The sequence below is a fragment of the Phialemonium atrogriseum genome, assembly GCF_030411735.1.
Source record: "Phialemonium atrogriseum strain 8032-3 unplaced genomic scaffold QBC33scaffold_15, whole genome shotgun sequence".
Taxonomy (NCBI): Eukaryota; Fungi; Ascomycota; class Sordariomycetes; order Cephalothecales; family Cephalothecaceae; genus Phialemonium; species Phialemonium atrogriseum.
In genome coordinates this window covers 387781-405732 of record NW_026848152.1, presented here as the reverse complement: position 1 = coordinate 405732, position 17952 = coordinate 387781, and the positions used below count along the sequence as shown (strand labels likewise).

The 17952-nt window shown below is 53.5% G+C and overlaps 5 protein-coding genes across 5 annotated transcripts; 3 read left to right on the top strand and 2 right to left on the bottom strand.

The window, feature by feature from the left end:
- Positions 1-51: 51 nt before the first annotated feature.
- QBC33DRAFT_541223 (uncharacterized protein) lies at positions 52-3170 on the bottom strand. The gene is made up of 3 exons (XM_060428142.1): positions 3050-3170; positions 251-2994; positions 52-177 (listed from the first exon to the last, which is right to left on the bottom strand). The coding sequence occupies exons 1-3, from the start codon at positions 3110-3112 to the stop codon at positions 159-161; spliced, it is 2826 nt and encodes a 941-aa protein (XP_060282705.1). The 5' UTR covers positions 3113-3170; the 3' UTR covers positions 52-158.
- Positions 3171-3298: 128 nt separating this feature from the next.
- QBC33DRAFT_541221 (males-absent on the first protein) lies at positions 3299-5704 on the top strand. Its single transcript, XM_060428141.1, has 2 exons — positions 3299-4695; positions 4755-5704. Exons 1-2 carry the CDS (start codon positions 3616-3618, stop codon positions 5493-5495), a joined length of 1821 nt encoding a protein of 606 aa, XP_060282704.1. The 5' UTR covers positions 3299-3615; the 3' UTR covers positions 5496-5704.
- Positions 5705-7693: 1989 nt separating this feature from the next.
- Positions 7694-8432, top strand: QBC33DRAFT_541215 (uncharacterized protein). The gene has a single exon (XM_060428140.1). It carries the CDS (start codon positions 7738-7740, stop codon positions 8290-8292), a length of 555 nt encoding a protein of 184 aa, XP_060282703.1. The 5' UTR covers positions 7694-7737; the 3' UTR covers positions 8293-8432.
- A 1454-nt stretch (positions 8433-9886) lies between these two features.
- On the bottom strand, positions 9887-12935 carry QBC33DRAFT_541213 (ribonuclease H-like domain-containing protein). The gene is made up of 5 exons (XM_060428139.1): positions 12452-12935; positions 12181-12389; positions 11757-12090; positions 11515-11705; positions 9887-11468 (listed from the first exon to the last, which is right to left on the bottom strand). The coding sequence occupies exons 1-5, from the start codon at positions 12812-12814 to the stop codon at positions 10100-10102; spliced, it is 2466 nt and encodes an 821-aa protein (XP_060282702.1). The 5' UTR covers positions 12815-12935; the 3' UTR covers positions 9887-10099.
- Positions 12936-13239: 304 nt separating this feature from the next.
- QBC33DRAFT_453309 (uncharacterized protein) lies at positions 13240-17148 on the top strand (the record flags this gene model as incomplete). The annotated part of the gene is made up of 12 exons (XM_060424678.1): positions 13240-13280; positions 13333-13370; positions 13426-13502; positions 13559-13649; positions 14000-14024; positions 14302-14437; positions 14512-14604; positions 14776-14901; positions 14960-16091; positions 16152-16613; positions 16666-16763; positions 16828-17148. 12 exons carry the CDS (start codon positions 13240-13242, stop codon positions 17146-17148), a joined length of 2640 nt encoding a protein of 879 aa, XP_060282701.1.
- Between the last annotated feature and the right edge of the window lie 804 nt (positions 17149-17952).

Below are 17952 nucleotides of genomic sequence, written 5' to 3'. Positions count from 1 at the left end.
TTCTTCCTGTTGGTTGTGTTGGTGACCTGGAGATGGCGAAATGAAAATGGGGGTTGTGTCGAGCTGTCAGCAAGTGTGAATTACAAGCCCAGCCTTTGAGCACATGTCTATTATCTACAGTACTTGTACCTCTATCTCATATATTACAACGGATTTGTCTATGAACTCCATGCAGGGCTTAAAGAAACGGCAGCATTAGCATATGAAGACGTCCGTTATCTTGCTTGGAAGGCTGGTCTAGAAAACGTACTGCAAAACCAGAGACCACCGTTCTGCGACGTTTTCCACCTGGGATATATCCTCTCTATCACCCACTGCCTGCGGCCACAGCCACGGAATGTCCTTCTCCTCGGACAACTCCAGTATGCTCTCTTCAAACCCTCGCAGCTCTTTCTTACTGAGACGGCCTTCCGCAAGCGCTCGGAAGCAAGCGAGCATGTCCATCATGTGGGCGTGATCCCTAGTGCCGAGTGTTGTGGCGCTTCCCCGAAACCGCCCATCGTAGCAAGCGCGGACTATCCACCTCAGCACCCTGGCCATCTCCGGAATATCGTCGTAGAGGCCCAAGACTCGCATATACCTATAAATCTGCACCACCCTGGGTGGTCCGGGTGTTGTCGTATCTGGATCCCCGGGACTCCCCCCTTGGTCAGGGGAGACAAGCTCGTTAAAACCCGCGACGAGTATCGAATGGGCTTCTTGGAGGAGTTCCTTCGCATATAGAGGGAAGGCAGCTGCAGTGTCGGGAGTCCATTTCGATCCCACCGAGGACACTCGATATGTCCTGTCGGGACGCCTCTCGAAATCCGGATACTTTTTGTCGGTGAATATCGCAAACATTGTCCTCGACACTGCGAAAGTGAGTTGTTCGAAGAGCACGGCATCCATTCCCGTTTGGTCTTTTGCTTTCTCGTAGAGCTCCAAGACCGTCGATAGTGTCTCCAAATGGTTGTTTTCGAGCTCACGACTGATAAAGAGAGTCCTGGTCGTGGCTAGAGTGCGCATAATGTTGTGCCACGGCGGCTTATATGTTCTCCCCTCCTGGGAATTCGGCGCCAGGCGGGTAGATGTAAGCATTATCGCTCGGTGAATGTGGGAATCGGGATTTACAAAACTCTGCGAGGCGGCTGACAAATATTGTGACGAGTGCAACTTGCACAGTAACGAGATATAGGCATTGAAGGTGCCGAGGGGCATTTCCAGAAGTGCCTCGGACGATGCGGCGTCCAATGTTGATTCGCGCAAGACCGAGGCGACGGATCCATGGGGACTGTCCTGCAGGTACTGCATCGCCATGTCCTCTGAATGGGAGTTTGCAACAAGTAGCGCAAGGACCCTGCCGTCCGGTCGATCTCCCGATTGCAGCATTCGGTCATATAGCTCCGCCACACTGGGGGGCTGCAGCCTCGCTTTCTCGACGGCAGTGAGGTTGGCCTCGTAGGGTGGGAATACCTCTTTCGCATTACCAGGCACTGCTGACGAAGGATCGGCCACCGGACGAGACAGAAGCTTCTCGAACATCTCCTCATAGACTTGAAAATTCGGCTTGAGCCCTTCCTCCGGCGGGACCTCGAAGATCCTCCAGGCCTCATGGGCATTCCTCGTGGCCTTCACCCGAGCAGCCCACGCCGTATAAATATTGAAACCGGCAAGCTTGCCCTTCCACAGCCTCGGCTTCATGGATCTGGTCTGTACCGTCGGGGATTCTCCGAGAATAGCACCGCCCAACGCATCCAGGGCCCGATCATAATCCGTCTCGGGGTAACCTGCCTCGCGGGCGAGAATGCCGGCTTTGACGCTTCTGCTAAGGTCGTCTTCCGGTCGTCTCCGCTCGTCCAACCCATCCCACTCTTCCCTGTAAGGCGGCCATGTCTTCTTTGATCGCACGGCAACCTTTTCCTCGGCCTGTGACTTCTCGAGGCCCATGATGATTGACCGAATTGCCCAGTAACTCGACTGGACGAGTACGAGCTGGCGCTCCAGGCCAGTTGAAAATGCCAACATAAGCTTCTGCGCCTCCCAATTGTACTTCGCATTTGCCAATGGATTCAAAGGCGCGGTCATAGCAAGAAGGTGTATCGCGGCGTTGAAGACCTCACAACGCGCACCATATCCAACTTGGGGAGTAGCAGGCCGTTTCCTCCAACTTGTTGTAAATCGGTTATCAGTCGGGATGGTCATGATGTAAGCTGTGACGAGGCGGGCTATCGGTTCTAGAAGGTCCGGCCACAACCTCAAGCTGTGTTGCACAAGCCGTTTCAATACCATTAGGAATCGGTGCGTTGTCATGTTAAGTCGAGGGTCCGTCGCCATTCCTATCGCCCGCGGTTGCGTGTTTGGAGGTCCCTCGCGGGGAGTGCAGTAGAACTTTGAAATGTACTCTAGAAGTGCCACAAAGTCGCCGCGCCGCTTGAATGTTTCTTCTGGTCGCAGCAGAGCGAGGAGAAGGAAGATGGGTTTGTGCTGGTCCGTTGACAGAAATCTCTCGAGCCTAGAGTCTGAAGTCTCTCCTGACAGAATCCATGCCCAATGGACTATCTGTTCCTTCGTAATACCTTTGTACTCCAGGTGTTTCACGCGTGTGTCCCAGTTGTTGGTCAACAGGGCCTCCGAAAGGCTCGTCGGATTTCGGGCCTCCTCCTGCATCATCAACATCTGGGTAGTCAAGACTGGAAGTCGAAGACTCCGGCTGAGGGCTATAGCTTCAAAATCCTTCGCCTTTTTTGCGATATTACGAGACTTCTCGTCGCCTAGATGCATTGCAAGTATAAGGGCGGGCGATACTGTGAGGTATCCTTCTCGTTGCCGTCGCGCTCGTTTGCCATGGCCTAGCCGTTTGGGATCCGATTGGACCACCGATTCGTTTTGGGAATCGCCCGGCTGGTAAAATTGGGGGACTGGCCCGGCCTGATCTTGACAAGAGCCATGTTGCTGTTCCCCATGGGCGGCGATAGTCGATTGCCCTCGGCGAGCAACGTGGGGAGATTGTGGCTGCTTCGAGCTCTCCGTTAGTTTCTATGTTGACCTTCGAATGAAAGGTGCAGCTCACCCGTATTATCGACCAACCGCCCCTCGCAACGCCTTTCAAGGAGATATCTCTTGCAATAAACATGGATGGTGACACTCAACCATCCTGACGCCAATCACCTCGACCCGCTGTCCTGTCAAATGGTTCTGCTTGGAGGTTTGATATGTGCAGCTGTTGGCAAGTGCAAAGGGATTGTCGGTTTCCACGTGACTTCGCTATCTTAGCAAAAAGGATGGTGGTTACGTAATATGTCAAGATAACCTCAGCGCGCGCATGGGTCAGGACCCTGATGACAATGGGTTCAGTTAGCAGAAACAAACTTCTGATTCAATCGTCTTATTCTTCAGTTGTGACTGCGCTCCTCCTCTGTCTTATCTTCCATACTGGCATCTTTAATCAAGCAAAGCAAGGACAGTGCTCTATGTGAAGTGAAGAGGCCTAACTTAGTTGCACTCCGCCTCCCTGCTACCCCTCAGAAGAAGTCGATTCATCATGTCAACATAATATTAAGACCACGTCCTGTCCGTTACCGGCTGAGCCTCAGCCGACCTAATACCTACACACCCTTCCACACACAGTCATAACTTATGGCTCCTCTCAAGCGAAAGCGCCCTCACGATGCGATTCCCGACCCTCCAGCTCCGGAGCCGATAACGCGTCGTGCAACGCGCCAGACCTCAATCGCCCCACTTCCTGTACAATCGGATCCAGAGCCAAGACGACGCCGAAAGCGTGGGGGGAACAAGGAAGAGTTGGACAAGATGCAAAAAAATGGGAAACTGGGCCTTACCAAACCTCTGGATGCCCTTCCGGTTTCCCAGCCTTGCGGCAAGAAGGAAAACATCCCTCTGCCGCCCGTCCACTCGGGACCTCTGAAGCCAAACCGAGCCACAAGAAATGGGAAGACGAAGACTGGAATAGCAAGTCAACCTTCAATGCCCGGATCGTCCGATATCGAGAATGTCAGCCCCGGCTCAACATCGGGCCCGAGTCCATTGACCTCTGTGGCTCGACCTACAATGCGACCGACAGAACCCGCCAGTCGTCGCGCACGACCGATCGAACCGCATCAGCAATCCGCCGTCCAACGTGCAGACATGGCCGCGCCGGCGGCTTCCATCCCCGCGCACCAGCCGCCTCGACAGCAGAAGCCAGCGGGAAGCACAGCCGACAAGTCCCTGAACGGCCGCCCGGACCGCAACATCGACAAGGTCGTGCTGGGGGAGATATGCTTCCGCGCCTGGTATCCGTCATACTACGGGAAGGAGGTCTTGGGCGACATATCGGGCAACAGCGCCAAGGCCGCCATGATATCGGCTGCCAATGGCGTAAACGGGGAGGACGGCGGCGGGAAGGGCCAAGGACGACGAGACAGGGACAACGTGCCGATCCTGGATCGGTTGTATGTGTGTCCTTGTTGCTTCAAGTATTCCAAGGAGCTTGTCGCCTGGTGGGAGCATGTCCGCGTTTGCGAGACGAGGTGCTTCGTTCCCGGAAAGAAAATCTATGCTCACCCGAAAGGCCGGCGGAAAGTTCTCATTCCCGCAACAACCGGACCAAAGTTTGCGAGGGGAAGGCGGGGAAATGGAGCGGGAAAGATGGTTGAAGGAGTGGTCCAGGATGAAGGAGAATGGAGCATATGGGTGGTCGATGGCGAAAAGGATGTGGTAAGCTCGACTCCCAGCCCTTGCCTCTCCTGTTCTACCAGCTAATGGTAATCAATCAGCTCTTTTGCCAAAACCTCTCATTGTTTGCGAAGCTCTTTCTCGACAACAAATCGGTGTTCTTCGACGTCACGGGCTTCAACTACTTTTTACTGGTGTACTCGCCTCCCTCACCACCGACACCTAATCCGAATGCCGATGTGTCCGACGTCATCCAGCCGCGGAAGCAGATCGTCGGTTTCTTCTCCAAAGAGAAGCTGTCGTGGGACAACAACAACCTAGCCTGTATCCTCATTTTCCCACCGTGGCAGCGCAAGGGATTGGGATCTCTCCTTATGGGCATCTCCTACGAAATATCAAGACGAGAGGGTCTCCTTGGCGGGCCGGAGAAACCCATTTCGGACCTCGGCAAGAAAGGCTACAAGAGGTTCTGGGCCGGTGAGATCTCGAGGTGGCTTCTCAGCCTGGACACAACAGGCGACGGGGCGGAGGCCGTCGTTGATACAGATGAGTGCAGCAGGGCGACGTGGATCGCGCCGGAAGACTGTTTACTTGTGTTGAGAGAAATGGGTCTCGTCGAGGACGCTGGGGAAGTGCCAGTACCCGGCCAAGATGCCCAGGACGAGGCGGAGGCGGAGGCCGGGGAGGTCGAGAAGCAATATATCCGGCGAGTGAGAATCTCAAAGGAGGCTGTTCGGCGCTGGGTCGTTGCGAACGGCATCGGTTTGGAAAGGACCTGTGATCCGGAAGGCTTCATCGATGGTTATGCTCTCAAGCCGGTGGAAACTGAGGAGGAGAGTTGAGACCGGGAATATGAATTGTTCCCAACCTATCCGGAATTGATTGATGCCGGGTACTGTAATGATAAGTACGGCGTAGGATGTTTGAGTTGTTGACCTTGGCACACTGTTGTTGACATTGCCTTGGCACACCAGAGACGATCCACCTTGCTCTCACGCCGCTTGTAATGGAATTGATGATCCACTGGAATGGTTTCCAGCGTTATTTGTTATTCTTCGACTCTTCCTCTAGCCGGTACTCGGACAGCTCCGAATAGTTACCATGCACACTGCCTTGAGCTCATTTCAATAGGAATGAAGCTTGGGCCAACCGGCCATGCCGGCCATGCCAACTTGGAGCTTCCCTGGTCGCAGCTGCGGAACTCTCTGCCAAAGAACAGGGGTTTCTGCAAGGGTCTCAATTGGTGGCGCAGGAGGCCGAAATTCTGGTTACAGGGATTTGTACTCAGGTACCCTCGAATCATCCGCCAAGGTGCCCCACTAACAAAAGAATTTTCAACACTCAAACAGCTGACTCGGGTCTGGTCCCCATTCTAGATGAGATGAAATCCTTCAAAGTAGAGTAAAATGCAATGTGTAGCATTCCGAGAGAAAAATTGAAGAAAAAGAAAGGTCGACATTAAGTGTACCTAGTTCTGAACTCAACCCTTCTGTTCGTAAAGTTCCCGGAACAAGTTGACGGGAGCTAGGCCGACGTCATGTTGAGAACGACCGGGGGGCCTGAGGCTGAAATTCTGCAGGTCCCTGAGAATTTTTTTCTTCCTCCTGGTCCACTTCATTTCCTCCCTCCTTTCGGCGGCGTCGAAATCTTCCATTCTATAGCCGTCCATCCCCTGTGATCATCTCGGCTCCTTTACTCCTAGCTCGACTCAAACACCTCGGCAGTGAGCACTGTCGAGGGTGGATTCCCATTGGCCGACCTCGGGAGAGTATCAATTAGCTCATCCCGGAACAGTACGTACACATGACGCCGGTTCAGAAACCGACAAGCCCCTAGCCAGGTATCCGGCGCCTGGGCATGTGGACGGCTTTGAACGACTCGTGAAAGTTGTGACGATCTCATGATGCCAGTCCTGAGGCTCAATTGAACCGGTGCCCCTTCTTTACGGCCCCTCAGCAGTCCAAAACGGCCCCAGCAAGGCCAATTTAGACCATTGGACACTTTCCATGCATTTCAAGGGGGATTCAGCAGCTCGATGTCGTGGTAATCGAAGGCTGACAGGTTTTGCGGCTGGTAGCCAATCTCTGATCATCTCTTCCACTTCGCCGCTAAGTGGGCCCAAGTGGGGGTCCATCGCGCCTCTCGGAGTTCTGGGTCTTGGAGCCTCATGGCGTCAGGCTAGAATAATGATATCAGATAAGGAAGGGGAAAAAATCAGACGGAGGTACCCTAGGATGTCGACAGCCAACATACTTTGTCCAAAATAATGACAAGAATTGGATGGAGCATTGGGTACTTCCACCATCCATCAAGATGAGATCGTAGTCGTTCATTGAGTTCTGAGGAAGCCCTAACGCTCATACCTATTTTTGGGTTTGGTTAGTTCAGCGTTTGTTCAGTGAAGTGTGCCATCGAAGGAACAGGGAGGACCTTGAACAATCCCGACATCACCCGAATACCAAGCGTCACTTGGAGCCCCCAGTCTCACTCACATAGTGTGAATTTTTCCCTCTTCCCCCCCTTCCTGATCCTGGGATCACGGCCCACAGTCCCACACGGATTCGAAAATGCCTCTGGTCCGGAATCAGTTGGGTCATTGGCGAGTAAGAAGCGCGCTCCGAACGGATATTGGAGCCCGCTAGTGAACGGGCCACCGAAGTACCTTCCCTGCCAGGCTGTTTGTTCATTCTTCTCTTCATCCTCTCTCCATCCTTCTCTCCCTCTCCCTCTTCCTCTCTCTCGTCCAACGCTGTCCATCCTGAAAAGTTTTTCTGTCTCCGCCATTCTCCCCTACACTCTCGAGCAGTCTTCCTCTCGTCACTAGGCTCTCCCCTCCATCAGACACAATGGCCTCCACTCGTGTGCTCGCCTCCAGACTGGCCTCCCAGATGGCCGCGTCGACCACCAAGGTCGCTCGCCCTGCCCTCCGGGTCCAGCTGTCCAACAGCTCCAAGCGGACAATGAGTGGTAAGTTCTCGTAGATGGGCGACGGGCATCGCTTATCGGATCGGATTGGGCTCACACACTGCTCCCGCCATAGCTGCCACCAAGGCCACTCCCCTCCAGGCCCTCAAGCGCCAGCAGATGTCTTCCATCGTCAATGCCACCACCCGCCAGGCATTCAACCTCCAGAGCCGCCGCGCCTACTCGTCCGAGATCGCCCAGGCCATGGTTGAGGTGTCCCGTAACATTGGTATGGGCACTGCCGCCATCGGTCTGACTGGTGCCGGTATTGGTATCGGCCTCGTCTTCGCCGCCCTCCTCAACAGCGTTGCCCGCAACCCTGCTCTCCGCGGCCAGCTCTTCTCGTACGCTATTCTGGGTTTCGCCTTCGTCGAGGCTATTGGTCTTTTCGACCTCATGGTTGCCCTCATGGCCAAGTTTGTGAGTTTCGCCAGGCACGCAATACCACTCTCTCTGTGGCCGAGTACTGACCAGCTCCTCTCCAGACCTAAACGTCTCATCCGCTTGCGGACGGGAGTTGAGGCGACACCTTCACTGGCGGCTCGCCTGTGTGTCTGGGTGGATGATGTTGGGGGTAGTGCCCTGTCGAACAGTCTATCAACCCAAACTAGTCTGATAGGACGGGCGAGAGAGGTGCATTGGATAGAGTGTGTTGGGTATAGAATCGCTGCATAGGGCCACGGCATAGAACGATAGACCTTAGACCGGGGGGATTCCAAAAAGCGTCGGAACTACCGACATGTACCATAGGATCGGCGATTCTGTCTCATCCCTAAGGAAGACCATCCAAGAAATATTTCATTTCATTCTGTCCTTCACAGGTCACACCACACCTCCACTTCTCCATCTCCATGTGCTGATATGTCCGGGATTGTGGGAAGCATAGATGCCTTTCGGCCAAAGAGATTGACGGCAGCACTGCATTTAACACTTGCTAAGTGCGAGCCGACCCTCGATAAAGCTGCAATTGCAGAACCCAGCCACAATTGAATCGACGAGAGCTTCGAACATTACTCAGGGCGCAGCCACAGCAGGCTCACGCCTATCGCCTCGGACCCACTCGCGTCCATTTCCAGGGATCCACTATCGAGGCGGGCTCACGAGGAGCAATTCTGATAGAGGAGTTGCGTGGAAGGAGGTTGATAGAGGTAATTTGGTCTGAAGAGATGAAGAGATGAAGTCAAAATTACCTTCGATGCAAAGTCATCAACTTCCAAGGCTTGTTGACTTTACCCCGACCTTCCCCTCACGGTCACGTCATGTGATGCTCCCTTGGGACGGCAACACTTACCCCAACCAAGCAAGCACACAGACATACAACCTCAATTCCCCAATCCCACACCTACCCCGCCGAATAGGTGTGTCTAAGGTGAGTTTGAATGATACCCCCGGCTGGTCTGGAAGTGACCCCCATCCTCGGCGGGTTCCGGGGACTGAGGTCTTGGCTGAACACGACACACCAACCGTGTCAATCCACATGCGGGCGATAACATCGCCAATATCATGCATGGTCAACGCCCAACGCCCTAGGACGACTCTATCCTAGTCCAGGGGAATAAGAAATGTCTCTCGCGGGTATTGACAAACCTTGATCCGGCAGTGCTGCTGGTCCTCTAGCATCAACTCAAGACTTACATCTCCGGCGTTGAAAGTGGGGCATTCAAGTGGTAAACACGTTGAAGGCTCCCTCATAGGGCGTCACTCAAACGTCCAGATATTGTTCTTGGCCTTGAAAAGTGCCCCCAGCACAGCAAGGCCCCAAATCCTCGGTTCGGTTTCTTGAGATAAAGCCAGGGAACATTGACGACGACGACAAGCCAACAAATCCGACTCTCATGTTAACCTCGTCACTTGCTATCTCGTCAAATTGCTGGGGTGGCTTCTCTGCGTTGGTGGGGGAAGTTAAATGCTGCATATCCAATATTGGCACTCATCAGCCAGACGCGGAATGCAAGCTGTTCTGGTGATGGAGAAACTGAATGTTGACTCTGGGCACTTTACGATCATGTGTATAATTACATGGACCCAACTCGGAGGAACAGAATGTCTGTAGGACAGAACTTGTTCGTAGTCAGGGCAAATGATGCGTACCTGTAAACGAGTATAGATGTATGGAGTACCAATGCCTGAACCCTCGGCTCACCTCAAACGTAGAGCGCTGTTTTATCATGGCTTGTTACAATAACAGGATGCCTGCTTTGTGTGTCGAGTTGCAAAAGTAGACTCTGTCAATCATGCGGGAAAGTCACATCAGGGGCGAATGCAAGAATGGCCAAAATAGTCGTATAATGCTGACATCCAACAATCCCATCCGTATCCGGAAGGGCGAGCTCCAAGCAATGATATTCTCTCCAGGTATCTAAGAACTGGCTAAACTGTGGGCATCTTCCTCATAGCAGAGGGGTAGCCGGCATCAGCCTTGAAACGGCAGGCCCATAAACCAGAGACTCTGCGGATGGAACCTACGAGGACCATATGCCCCTCATTTCTTGAAAGTGGCTGTCTTCCCAGGCTTCTGGTAGTTCATGTTCCTAGCACCCTTCAGACCACCATCACCACCAGTCTTTGCCACATACGGATCAAACACTCTCGATGATGTTGCGCGGCCGCCGTTAGCACGCTGCGCATGGAGCACCGATTGCGCCTTGCTGTAGTCGAACGGCTGGTCTTCCGCCTCTCCAGAAGGCTCAGATGCTTCTGGTTCGCTGCCTGCCGCCTTTGCCGCCTTGCGAGCCGCTTTCCTAGCTGCCTTCTGGGCCTTGAGCTCCGCCTTCTCTGTGGCTTTTGCCTCCTTTGACGCCTTCCTGCGCTCTTTCCTGGCCTCCTTCCTCTGGGCCTTGGCCTGAGCCTCCTCGTCGGATACTGAGTCGTCTACACCGCCTTGCTTGGACTCACTCTCACTCTCCGCTGCTTCGGCACTCGGCTCTGATTCGGAATAGGAGTCAGAGTTTACTTCTTCGATATTGCGCTTCCGCCCAGATTTGAGGGTGAATCCATCATCCTCCACTGCAGCCGCCTCATTCGCACTGTTGGCGGAGAGGACGGCTTCTTCAGGTTGCCTGGCTTCAACCTGGTCGTTTGCATCGGCCGCTGTATTACCAGCAGAGATCTTGTCCTGGACATATATCGTCCAGGGCAACGAGATCTCTGACGCGTCCGCAGGGCTCGGGGATGGCTTTGAGCCATCCCAGACCGAACTTAAAGGCACGGTGCCCCATAGCTGGGAACGCTCGCTCCGCAACTCCTTTGCGTCTGGGATTGCTTGATCTCCCTTGTCCTTCTGCCCGCGCAGATCCCCAAAAACGTTCTTCGCCACAGCCCCCATGGAGTCACCCCGGAGGAAATCCATCATGGATGGACCATTGACGCCTCGGTCCTTGGCCTCCTTAACCACAGCGAACAACTCGTCGAGGCGGGACTTGATGACCTGGCTATCCTTGTGCAGGAGACTCCACAATGCCTTTGGATCGGAGGGCATCATCCTCGCGACGTCGGCAAGATTGCGCTGAGACATGATGTAGGCCGGACTCTCGTCATGGAGGCGAGCCATATCGTCCCGCCACTTGTGGACAGCCCTGTAAACGGAGAACTGTTCGCGGCTGAGGAGTGATGGTGACTTCGCCAGCATGTTGAACCACCCTCTGGAGCCTTGTCCGGTCTCGACGTCGCAGATGGGAGTCTCGTACCGCTGCAACGAAACCTCCTTGGACTTTTGTACGACCCATTCGACGTCCTTCTCGGAATCGCCGCTGGCTGACCGCTCAATAAGCTCGTTTCGAACCATATCGTAGATATAAAGGAGGTAGTGCGTGTCCGAGCGAGCGTAGTAAAGCATCTCCTCTGGGAGAGGCCTCTAGGATGTTAGAAGAGAAGGGACGATAAGGACCGTTGACATACCGTATCCGCCAGTCCGCCATTTGGTACTTCTTGTCTGCATCGAAATCCACAAATCGCTGGAGTAGATATGCGAGACTCCTCCCGGGATATCCGAGAGCGGTGCTGGCGTAGTGGGTGTCGAAAAGCCCGACGACATACAGACCGAGATCTCTTTGAAGCCATATGACATCCATAAATGCGCCATGGAATACCTGGCGGCGTTAGAAGAGAGCACCAGAATGCGGAATAAATGCTCGAGTTACCTTGATGATGTTTGGATCAGCAAAGACCTCGTTGAGAATCTCAAGCTTGTGTCGCCATGGTTGAAGGGTATCCACAATCCAGTCTCTTTCTCGGGTGCTGATCTGCATGAGAGATAGGAGGCCGGGGTATGACCTGAAGTCATGATGCTCAAGATCCACGGCGATTTCTTTGGCCTTTTTCAGTTCCTCCAGCATCTCCAGAACTTGATCATACGTGTCAACCCACGTAGCAGAAGTGGTTTCGACAGGAAGGTAGTTGATAGGATCGGCCTTCTCGTAGACCCGTGCCGGGTATTTCGCCTCCTGTATCTCAGTCTCATAGGGATGCTTGTATCTGAATGTACCATCAGCATGCCATAGGGACCCTTTGCGGAGGTGGAGTGCGCTCTGGGTGGAGAGAATCAAGGAAACTGGGCAGGCATACTGTGTTTGGTGCTCTTCGTCGACGAGAGTTTCAAGACTCTGCTTGAGAGGAACAGTCGCGTGTGGCTTCGTGGTCAAGAGCGGCCTCCAGGGGCCGGTATCATAGTTATCCACCTTCCGCTCAAACCCGTTCTGCGGCTTGATGATGTTGGCTCGTTTCATTGACCACTCTAGCCTGTCGTTCGTTTTGGGCCTCTTCGGCGCAGGGCCCTAGCAGTTGTTAGAACCGTGTTCCGACCCAGAATACGGGTGTTGTTACTGGTAAGGCTCACAGATTCGGCAGCTGGGACATCCTTCCTCTTGACCAGACCGGTGTACTCGTCCAGGCAGGTATCCGTCTTCTCGAGGAGGGAGTCGACCACGTCTAGGATGCCCTTCCAACTGATATCTACATCGTCTGCATCTTCAATCGACGGCACCGTTTGCCCGGTGAATTTCCCCGCCGATTTGAGCACGTCGCTGGCTAGCCGTAGCAGTCGCTCGCTGGTCGCATCGAGTCGGGCGCTAGTCGAGGGATTGACCGTACGCTGGAAGGAGAGATCCTCGTTTGCGAGGCCGTTGACCGTCCTCGTCGTAGCTACCAGGGAGGATTGGATCTTCTCCTGCAAGGACTTGAAATCCTGCGAGGCATCCATCGTGACGGCGTCGAAAGTACTATTCTGAGTTGCGCCCGACCAGTGGTGCTGTGACCTTAGCACACTTGGTGATGGGAAAAAATAAACTATGGAGCAGGGGTGTTCGGAACTTTCCAGCGCGCCACAAGGTGCCTGGCAGAAGATAAGATAAGGAAATTGCATGCTTGGCCGGATCCAAATGGAAAGCAGCTTGACATCATTGGTTATTGGTGGACTTTTCCATCTCACTTATGAACATTGAACGTATACAGAGAGAGAAAGAAAACATTTACGTGGAGAGGACAGCCGGCTTGAACTCCTCTTGTTTAGTACCTTCCTACTCTATGACCTATCGGTTTCAATAAATGCCCTACCATCACGACAAGTCGGCAACACCAGATTCTGATCGATCAAACAGAGTCTTGTCCCTCCACTGAAGAGTCAGCATGTCTGCTTCACTTGGTTCGGAATGCAACCAAGTTAAAGAGTAGGTATAGGTCTTTAGCCATTAAACTTCTACTAATGGCTCATCCTGCTAGGCGCTATGATACCTGCTTTCTCAAATGGTATAGCGAAAGTAAGTTGCTGCACAGTTGCCAAGGCTGGAGAGTGTGTGCTTATGGCGAGGCTAGAATATCTCCGGGGCGTAGACTCATCTGATAATAATGAGTGCGCCGAATTTTTCAAGGATTACCAGAAATGCCTGACGGTATGGAGCAGACACAAGTGTTAGGCCTACCTCTAGAAGAACTGACGGCTCTGTAGGTCGCGCTCAAGAAGCGAGGTATTGATAAGCTCCTAGAGGACGCGCGGGAAGACAACAAAGAAAATGATGCGGTATACATGGGCCGGAAATGTAAGCCTTACGATACATGCCATCACATACCTATCACGAATATCTAAGAGCTAACCCGGAACACTCAGGATGATTCAAGTTGGCGCTTGGATGGCTCTTCTCAGAAATCACAACAATGTAGGAAGCATGAGTAACTGGATTGCTCTGGCATTCGGCAGCATCTCTTCTCCTTGCATAGAATATTGTTGTATCTGTTTATTATAGTGTATAAATATTGGACTTGAGTGTTCCACCTTTCTGTCATGTTTGAGGATCCATGGCTGGATCCCATCATATGTCCGGCTTTCCAGGGGCGGTACTCAAACTTGGAAGTTCTAGAAGCCTGGCCCTAGCTCCCCCACGTGATTGAGCCTCTTCAGCGGAGCCGGCGCGGGTGTTTGGAGACCTGGGGTTTTCTCCTTAGCGCCAATTCCAACCGCGCCAGATGCTGATGGAGTACACGCATTTGTTCTCTGGTCGATGTATGAATGAAGCTTGCGCCGAGCCGAACCCTATCCTCACCACACACGTCACACGACTTTCTCCTCTACCACGCGATTGACCTCGAGAAACACGTCGCCTTGTAAACCTCGTTTAGGTCCTCCCACCACCGTCTCCTCCAGCTTCCTCGAAATTCGTCCCGTTTCGCTTCGTCCGAATGCGAACACCGTAGTTGGCCCAGTGATTCTATGCACCCCTTTTCCGTCCTCACCCTCGGAATCTTCATCGCCGGCTACATCACTGCTCGATGGGATCTCGTCACTCGTCTTTACGAGCTCGCTATATTCGCCTGGGACTACGGAGTCGTCGTAAGGATCTATAACCCCGGTAATCTTTGTTGCTTGTATAGCATCCTGACGGGGCGACCCATAATACTTCACAGACACGGGCCGCTAAAGGATTCGGTGTCCTCACTTTGATATTCTTTTTGCTATTTGTGCCTGTGGAACGTCTGGCGTCGAGGGAAGCAAGCTTGGTATGCGCCCGCCCCCTCCTCCCCCACAAGTAAACCATCTCGAATCCCCGCTGATGATGGCCGCCCAGCATCCCCGGACGCCTGGATCGGGTGTCTCTGCCAGGGAGCAACTGAGGAGGAGAGGATCGTTCTGATATTTTCCTCCGCCTCGTGCTATCTGTCATGCCAGAGCATGATGAGTTGATGCGCATATTTTGGCCAACGGACATTCCAAGATCAGACCTCAGAGGCGTGGTTGTGGGCTGGAGGAATTCTGGCTTGGATGTCTTTGTTGTGGCCATCCTTGAAGAAGTTGAGGTATGCTGTCTCGAGGGAGCTCATAGTCCCCGACCCGACCCTGTCTAACAGTATATAGACGCGCAACGTCGAAAACGCCCTGAAGGTCGGGACTCTTCTCCGAAATGCGCCCCATCCGGTTCATCGAATCTACGAGCTATGCGGCCAGTCATCCATGCACGTCCTCGGCGTCTCTAATACCCCCGATTCCGTCGAAATCGATCCCTCATGGGTCCGCGTGACCTCTGGCCAGAGCTTGCGAGTTCCCAAAGTCACATGTGCTCGAGCAACGAACATCCAAATTATTCTCTACGAGAGGCCTTTACCGGGGCGGATGCAGTACATATCCCTCAACCCGATCGCGCTGGCTCTAGGCGACAAGCATGACGGCTCCAGACAGGAACCCTCTGACAGTGGAGAGGATGAGGACGAGAAGGAGGAACGGGCGAAGAAGGACGAAAGGCAGAAACTGGTCGAGAAACTGAAACTCCATTCGGTTATAAAGCGTGTACCCTCGGCCAAGGAGAAGGCTCTTGCGAAGATCGTGAACCAGATCAACTGGGCATGGGAGCTCGACAGGTTGCTTCAAAAGAACGTCTCGCGCATTGGGACGAGGCCAAAGAGGAGTTTGAGCGTCTCTGAGCGAGTTGTGGAATCTGCGACGACCGCGAGGGACATGGCGGTCGTGTGGTTGTGGGAAATGGCCACGATCTACATCTGGCCCATCATCAAAAGAGCATTTGTGCTGGTGTTGATGTCCCACCGGATTGCAGCCGAGATGCTGCTGCTCATTCTGGAGTGGAGGGCCCGGCCCAGATACGCGGCACTGAAGGATATCTCAGCCACCGCCCAGCAGGTTGAAATCCGGCTTCAGCAGTTCTGCTATTGGCCAATGCAGTATGTCACTTTGAGGCAACGCAAAAACGACTGGGAGAGCGTTACCACGAGTCACCCGGACTACATACGCTTTTACAACAGCCTCTGGCTGGTGGCCAACGATGTGATTATTGGTATCGCCCTGGGCTCTTACATCATCGACAACGCTGGTTGGGTTGCCGACCAAATCAGTGGGCTCCTCAGGACATACACCGTCGAGGCGCTGCAGAGCAGCATATCTTGGCTCATGGGCTGGCCCGCAGGGTTGAAGCTCAATACCGAGCTTGCAGCATTTCTGGGTGACCTGTTCCTGTGGGTCATCGACTACTGGTCGAGTAAGTCTAGCTTGTCTGATCCTCATTGTGTGCAGTACAGCTGACAGAGGGACAAAAAAGGCTGCATTGAAACGCTTCAACCAGCCATGCCTCACATAATCCAGTTCATCGGCTTCTCGAGCTTCGGCGGCGCGAGTATGCCCATCGCCCTGTTTTCGGACCTTCTCTCCATCCTGACGGTCCACATCTACTCCTTCTACCTCGCATCTGCCCGGATATTCCACTGGCAGCTCAATATTCTAGTCTCCCTCTTCCACCTTTTCCGCGGCAAGAAACACAATGTTCTCCGGAACCGTATTGATTCGTGCGACTACGACCTCGACCAGCTCCTCGTCGGCACCATTTTCTTCACCCTCTTGTTCTTTCTCCTGCCGACCGTCGTGGTGTTCTACCTCAACTTTGCCATTGCCCGCATGGCTATAATTTCGCTGAAAGCAGTTTTTGATACTCTGCTTTCTTGCTTGAACCACTTCCCCCTGTTCGCCCTCATGTTGAGGGTCAAGGACCCCAGGAGGTTACCAGGTAAGGTACTCCTGATCCTGAACCTGGGAATATTACAGCTAACGGTTTTCAGGGGGAATTCGTTTTGAACTTCGAGATACCCAAGATAATAATAGACTTGCTGCTGTTTCTTCTCCCGATCATCCTACCACCTCCGTAATCCATCTCAAAGTACAACCCCCACCCTCACCACTCCCTACTGCTCGTGCTACAGGGCAACTGACTCTTCGAATAGCCAATCCCTCTATCGTTTCGGGCCATGTTTCACCAATACTTCCAGATGGCGCAGCGGATTCGAAAGCATTACCTGTCTCCGCGGGTTCTACTTTGCCTTTTGACCGGAAAATTCGTCCCGCCGATCAACAGGAAGAACTTGTACAGTCTCCAGTATAGCATGCTCCCGGCCCGCCGAGCTGGCATCATGGAGATGTGGGAGGCCGTCAACTCACTCCCACCTCCCAAGAGGAGGGCGGCGCAGATTCATGTGCCGATATTGGCGAATGGGAATCGGTTTCCGAGCAACTATGGTGGAGGGAGGCTACGTAGCTACGGCTAAGGTGGTAGGAAGTGAGGGATAGGGGCGCATGGCCGACCGGCTGGAGAGCTGTTTTATATAGGTACACATGATAGTACCTAGACAAGCGCGGCTCGCAATGCCACCACCAAGAACTTGGTTGAACTACAAGCTGCATCTTCTCGATTGTGCATGTCGGAATGTAAATCTCACTACGTTCCATGGTTTGCGCAATACGGAGTTCCACCAACCTTCTGTTGATCGACCAAGGGGCACCCGTGGCCTGTTCTCCCTGGGGGAGATCACTAGCCCGTTGCTGTCATACTCAAAACTAGTTCCTCCCCTGAGACGCAACGTGTGGCGAGAAGCGCCGTGGACCGACGTGCCTTACACATTATGGGCTAGACTTCCATATTCAGAATCAGGGGCTTGAGCACGGCCGTGAAGATGACGATAGTCTGGACATCATCTGGAAATAGAAAACTTGTATACCTAGGTATCTGCCTACCTACGCCAGAGGTCTTGCTTGAAGCAGGACCTCCGATGCTACCTATCAGGTACCTAGATACCTACCGAGACGTATCGATGATGCACCGCGGATACCCATCTGTAGTAGAGGCACTCGCTCTTGCAGAAGCTGGGCCCACAGGCTGGTCCCCCACGCGGCAGCAGCTCTGCAGTGGACCCTTCCCAGCTTCTAGGGCATCCACTGCCCGGGTGGGTACCGGTAGTTCTCCTGGGGTTAAGAGAGGGAGGCGACCGGACGCCTCAATAACTCAATCAGGTCCATGATTTGAGGAAACAATGATGGGAGGAGGTGCCGGGACTGCGGCACCAACGTGACCG

Excerpts from the sequence above, each read along its gene's own strand:
- QBC33DRAFT_541223 (XM_060428142.1), bottom strand. The coding sequence starts at position 3,112 with ATGTTTATTGCAAGAGATATCTCCTTGAAAGGCGTTGCGAGGGGCGGT. Across the intron at positions 2,995-3,049 it reads GCGGTTGGTCGATAATACGG|CAGCCACAATCTCCCCACGT; the intron begins GTGAGCTGCACC and ends GAGAGCTCGAAG.
- QBC33DRAFT_541221 (XM_060428141.1), top strand. The coding sequence starts at position 3,616 with ATGGCTCCTCTCAAGCGAAAGCGCCCTCACGATGCGATTCCCGACCCT. Across the intron at positions 4,696-4,754 it reads TCGATGGCGAAAAGGATGTG|CTCTTTTGCCAAAACCTCTC; the intron begins GTAAGCTCGACT and ends GTAATCAATCAG.
- QBC33DRAFT_541215 (XM_060428140.1), top strand. The coding sequence starts at position 7,738 with ATGTCTTCCATCGTCAATGCCACCACCCGCCAGGCATTCAACCTCCAG.
- QBC33DRAFT_541213 (XM_060428139.1), bottom strand. The coding sequence starts at position 12,814 with ATGGATGCCTCGCAGGATTTCAAGTCCTTGCAGGAGAAGATCCAATCC. Across the intron at positions 12,390-12,451 it reads ATGTCCCAGCTGCCGAATCT|GGCCCTGCGCCGAAGAGGCC; the intron begins GTGAGCCTTACC and ends AACAACTGCTAG. Across the intron at positions 11,706-11,756 it reads CTGATCCAAACATCATCAAG|GTATTCCATGGCGCATTTAT; the intron begins GTAACTCGAGCA and ends TAACGCCGCCAG.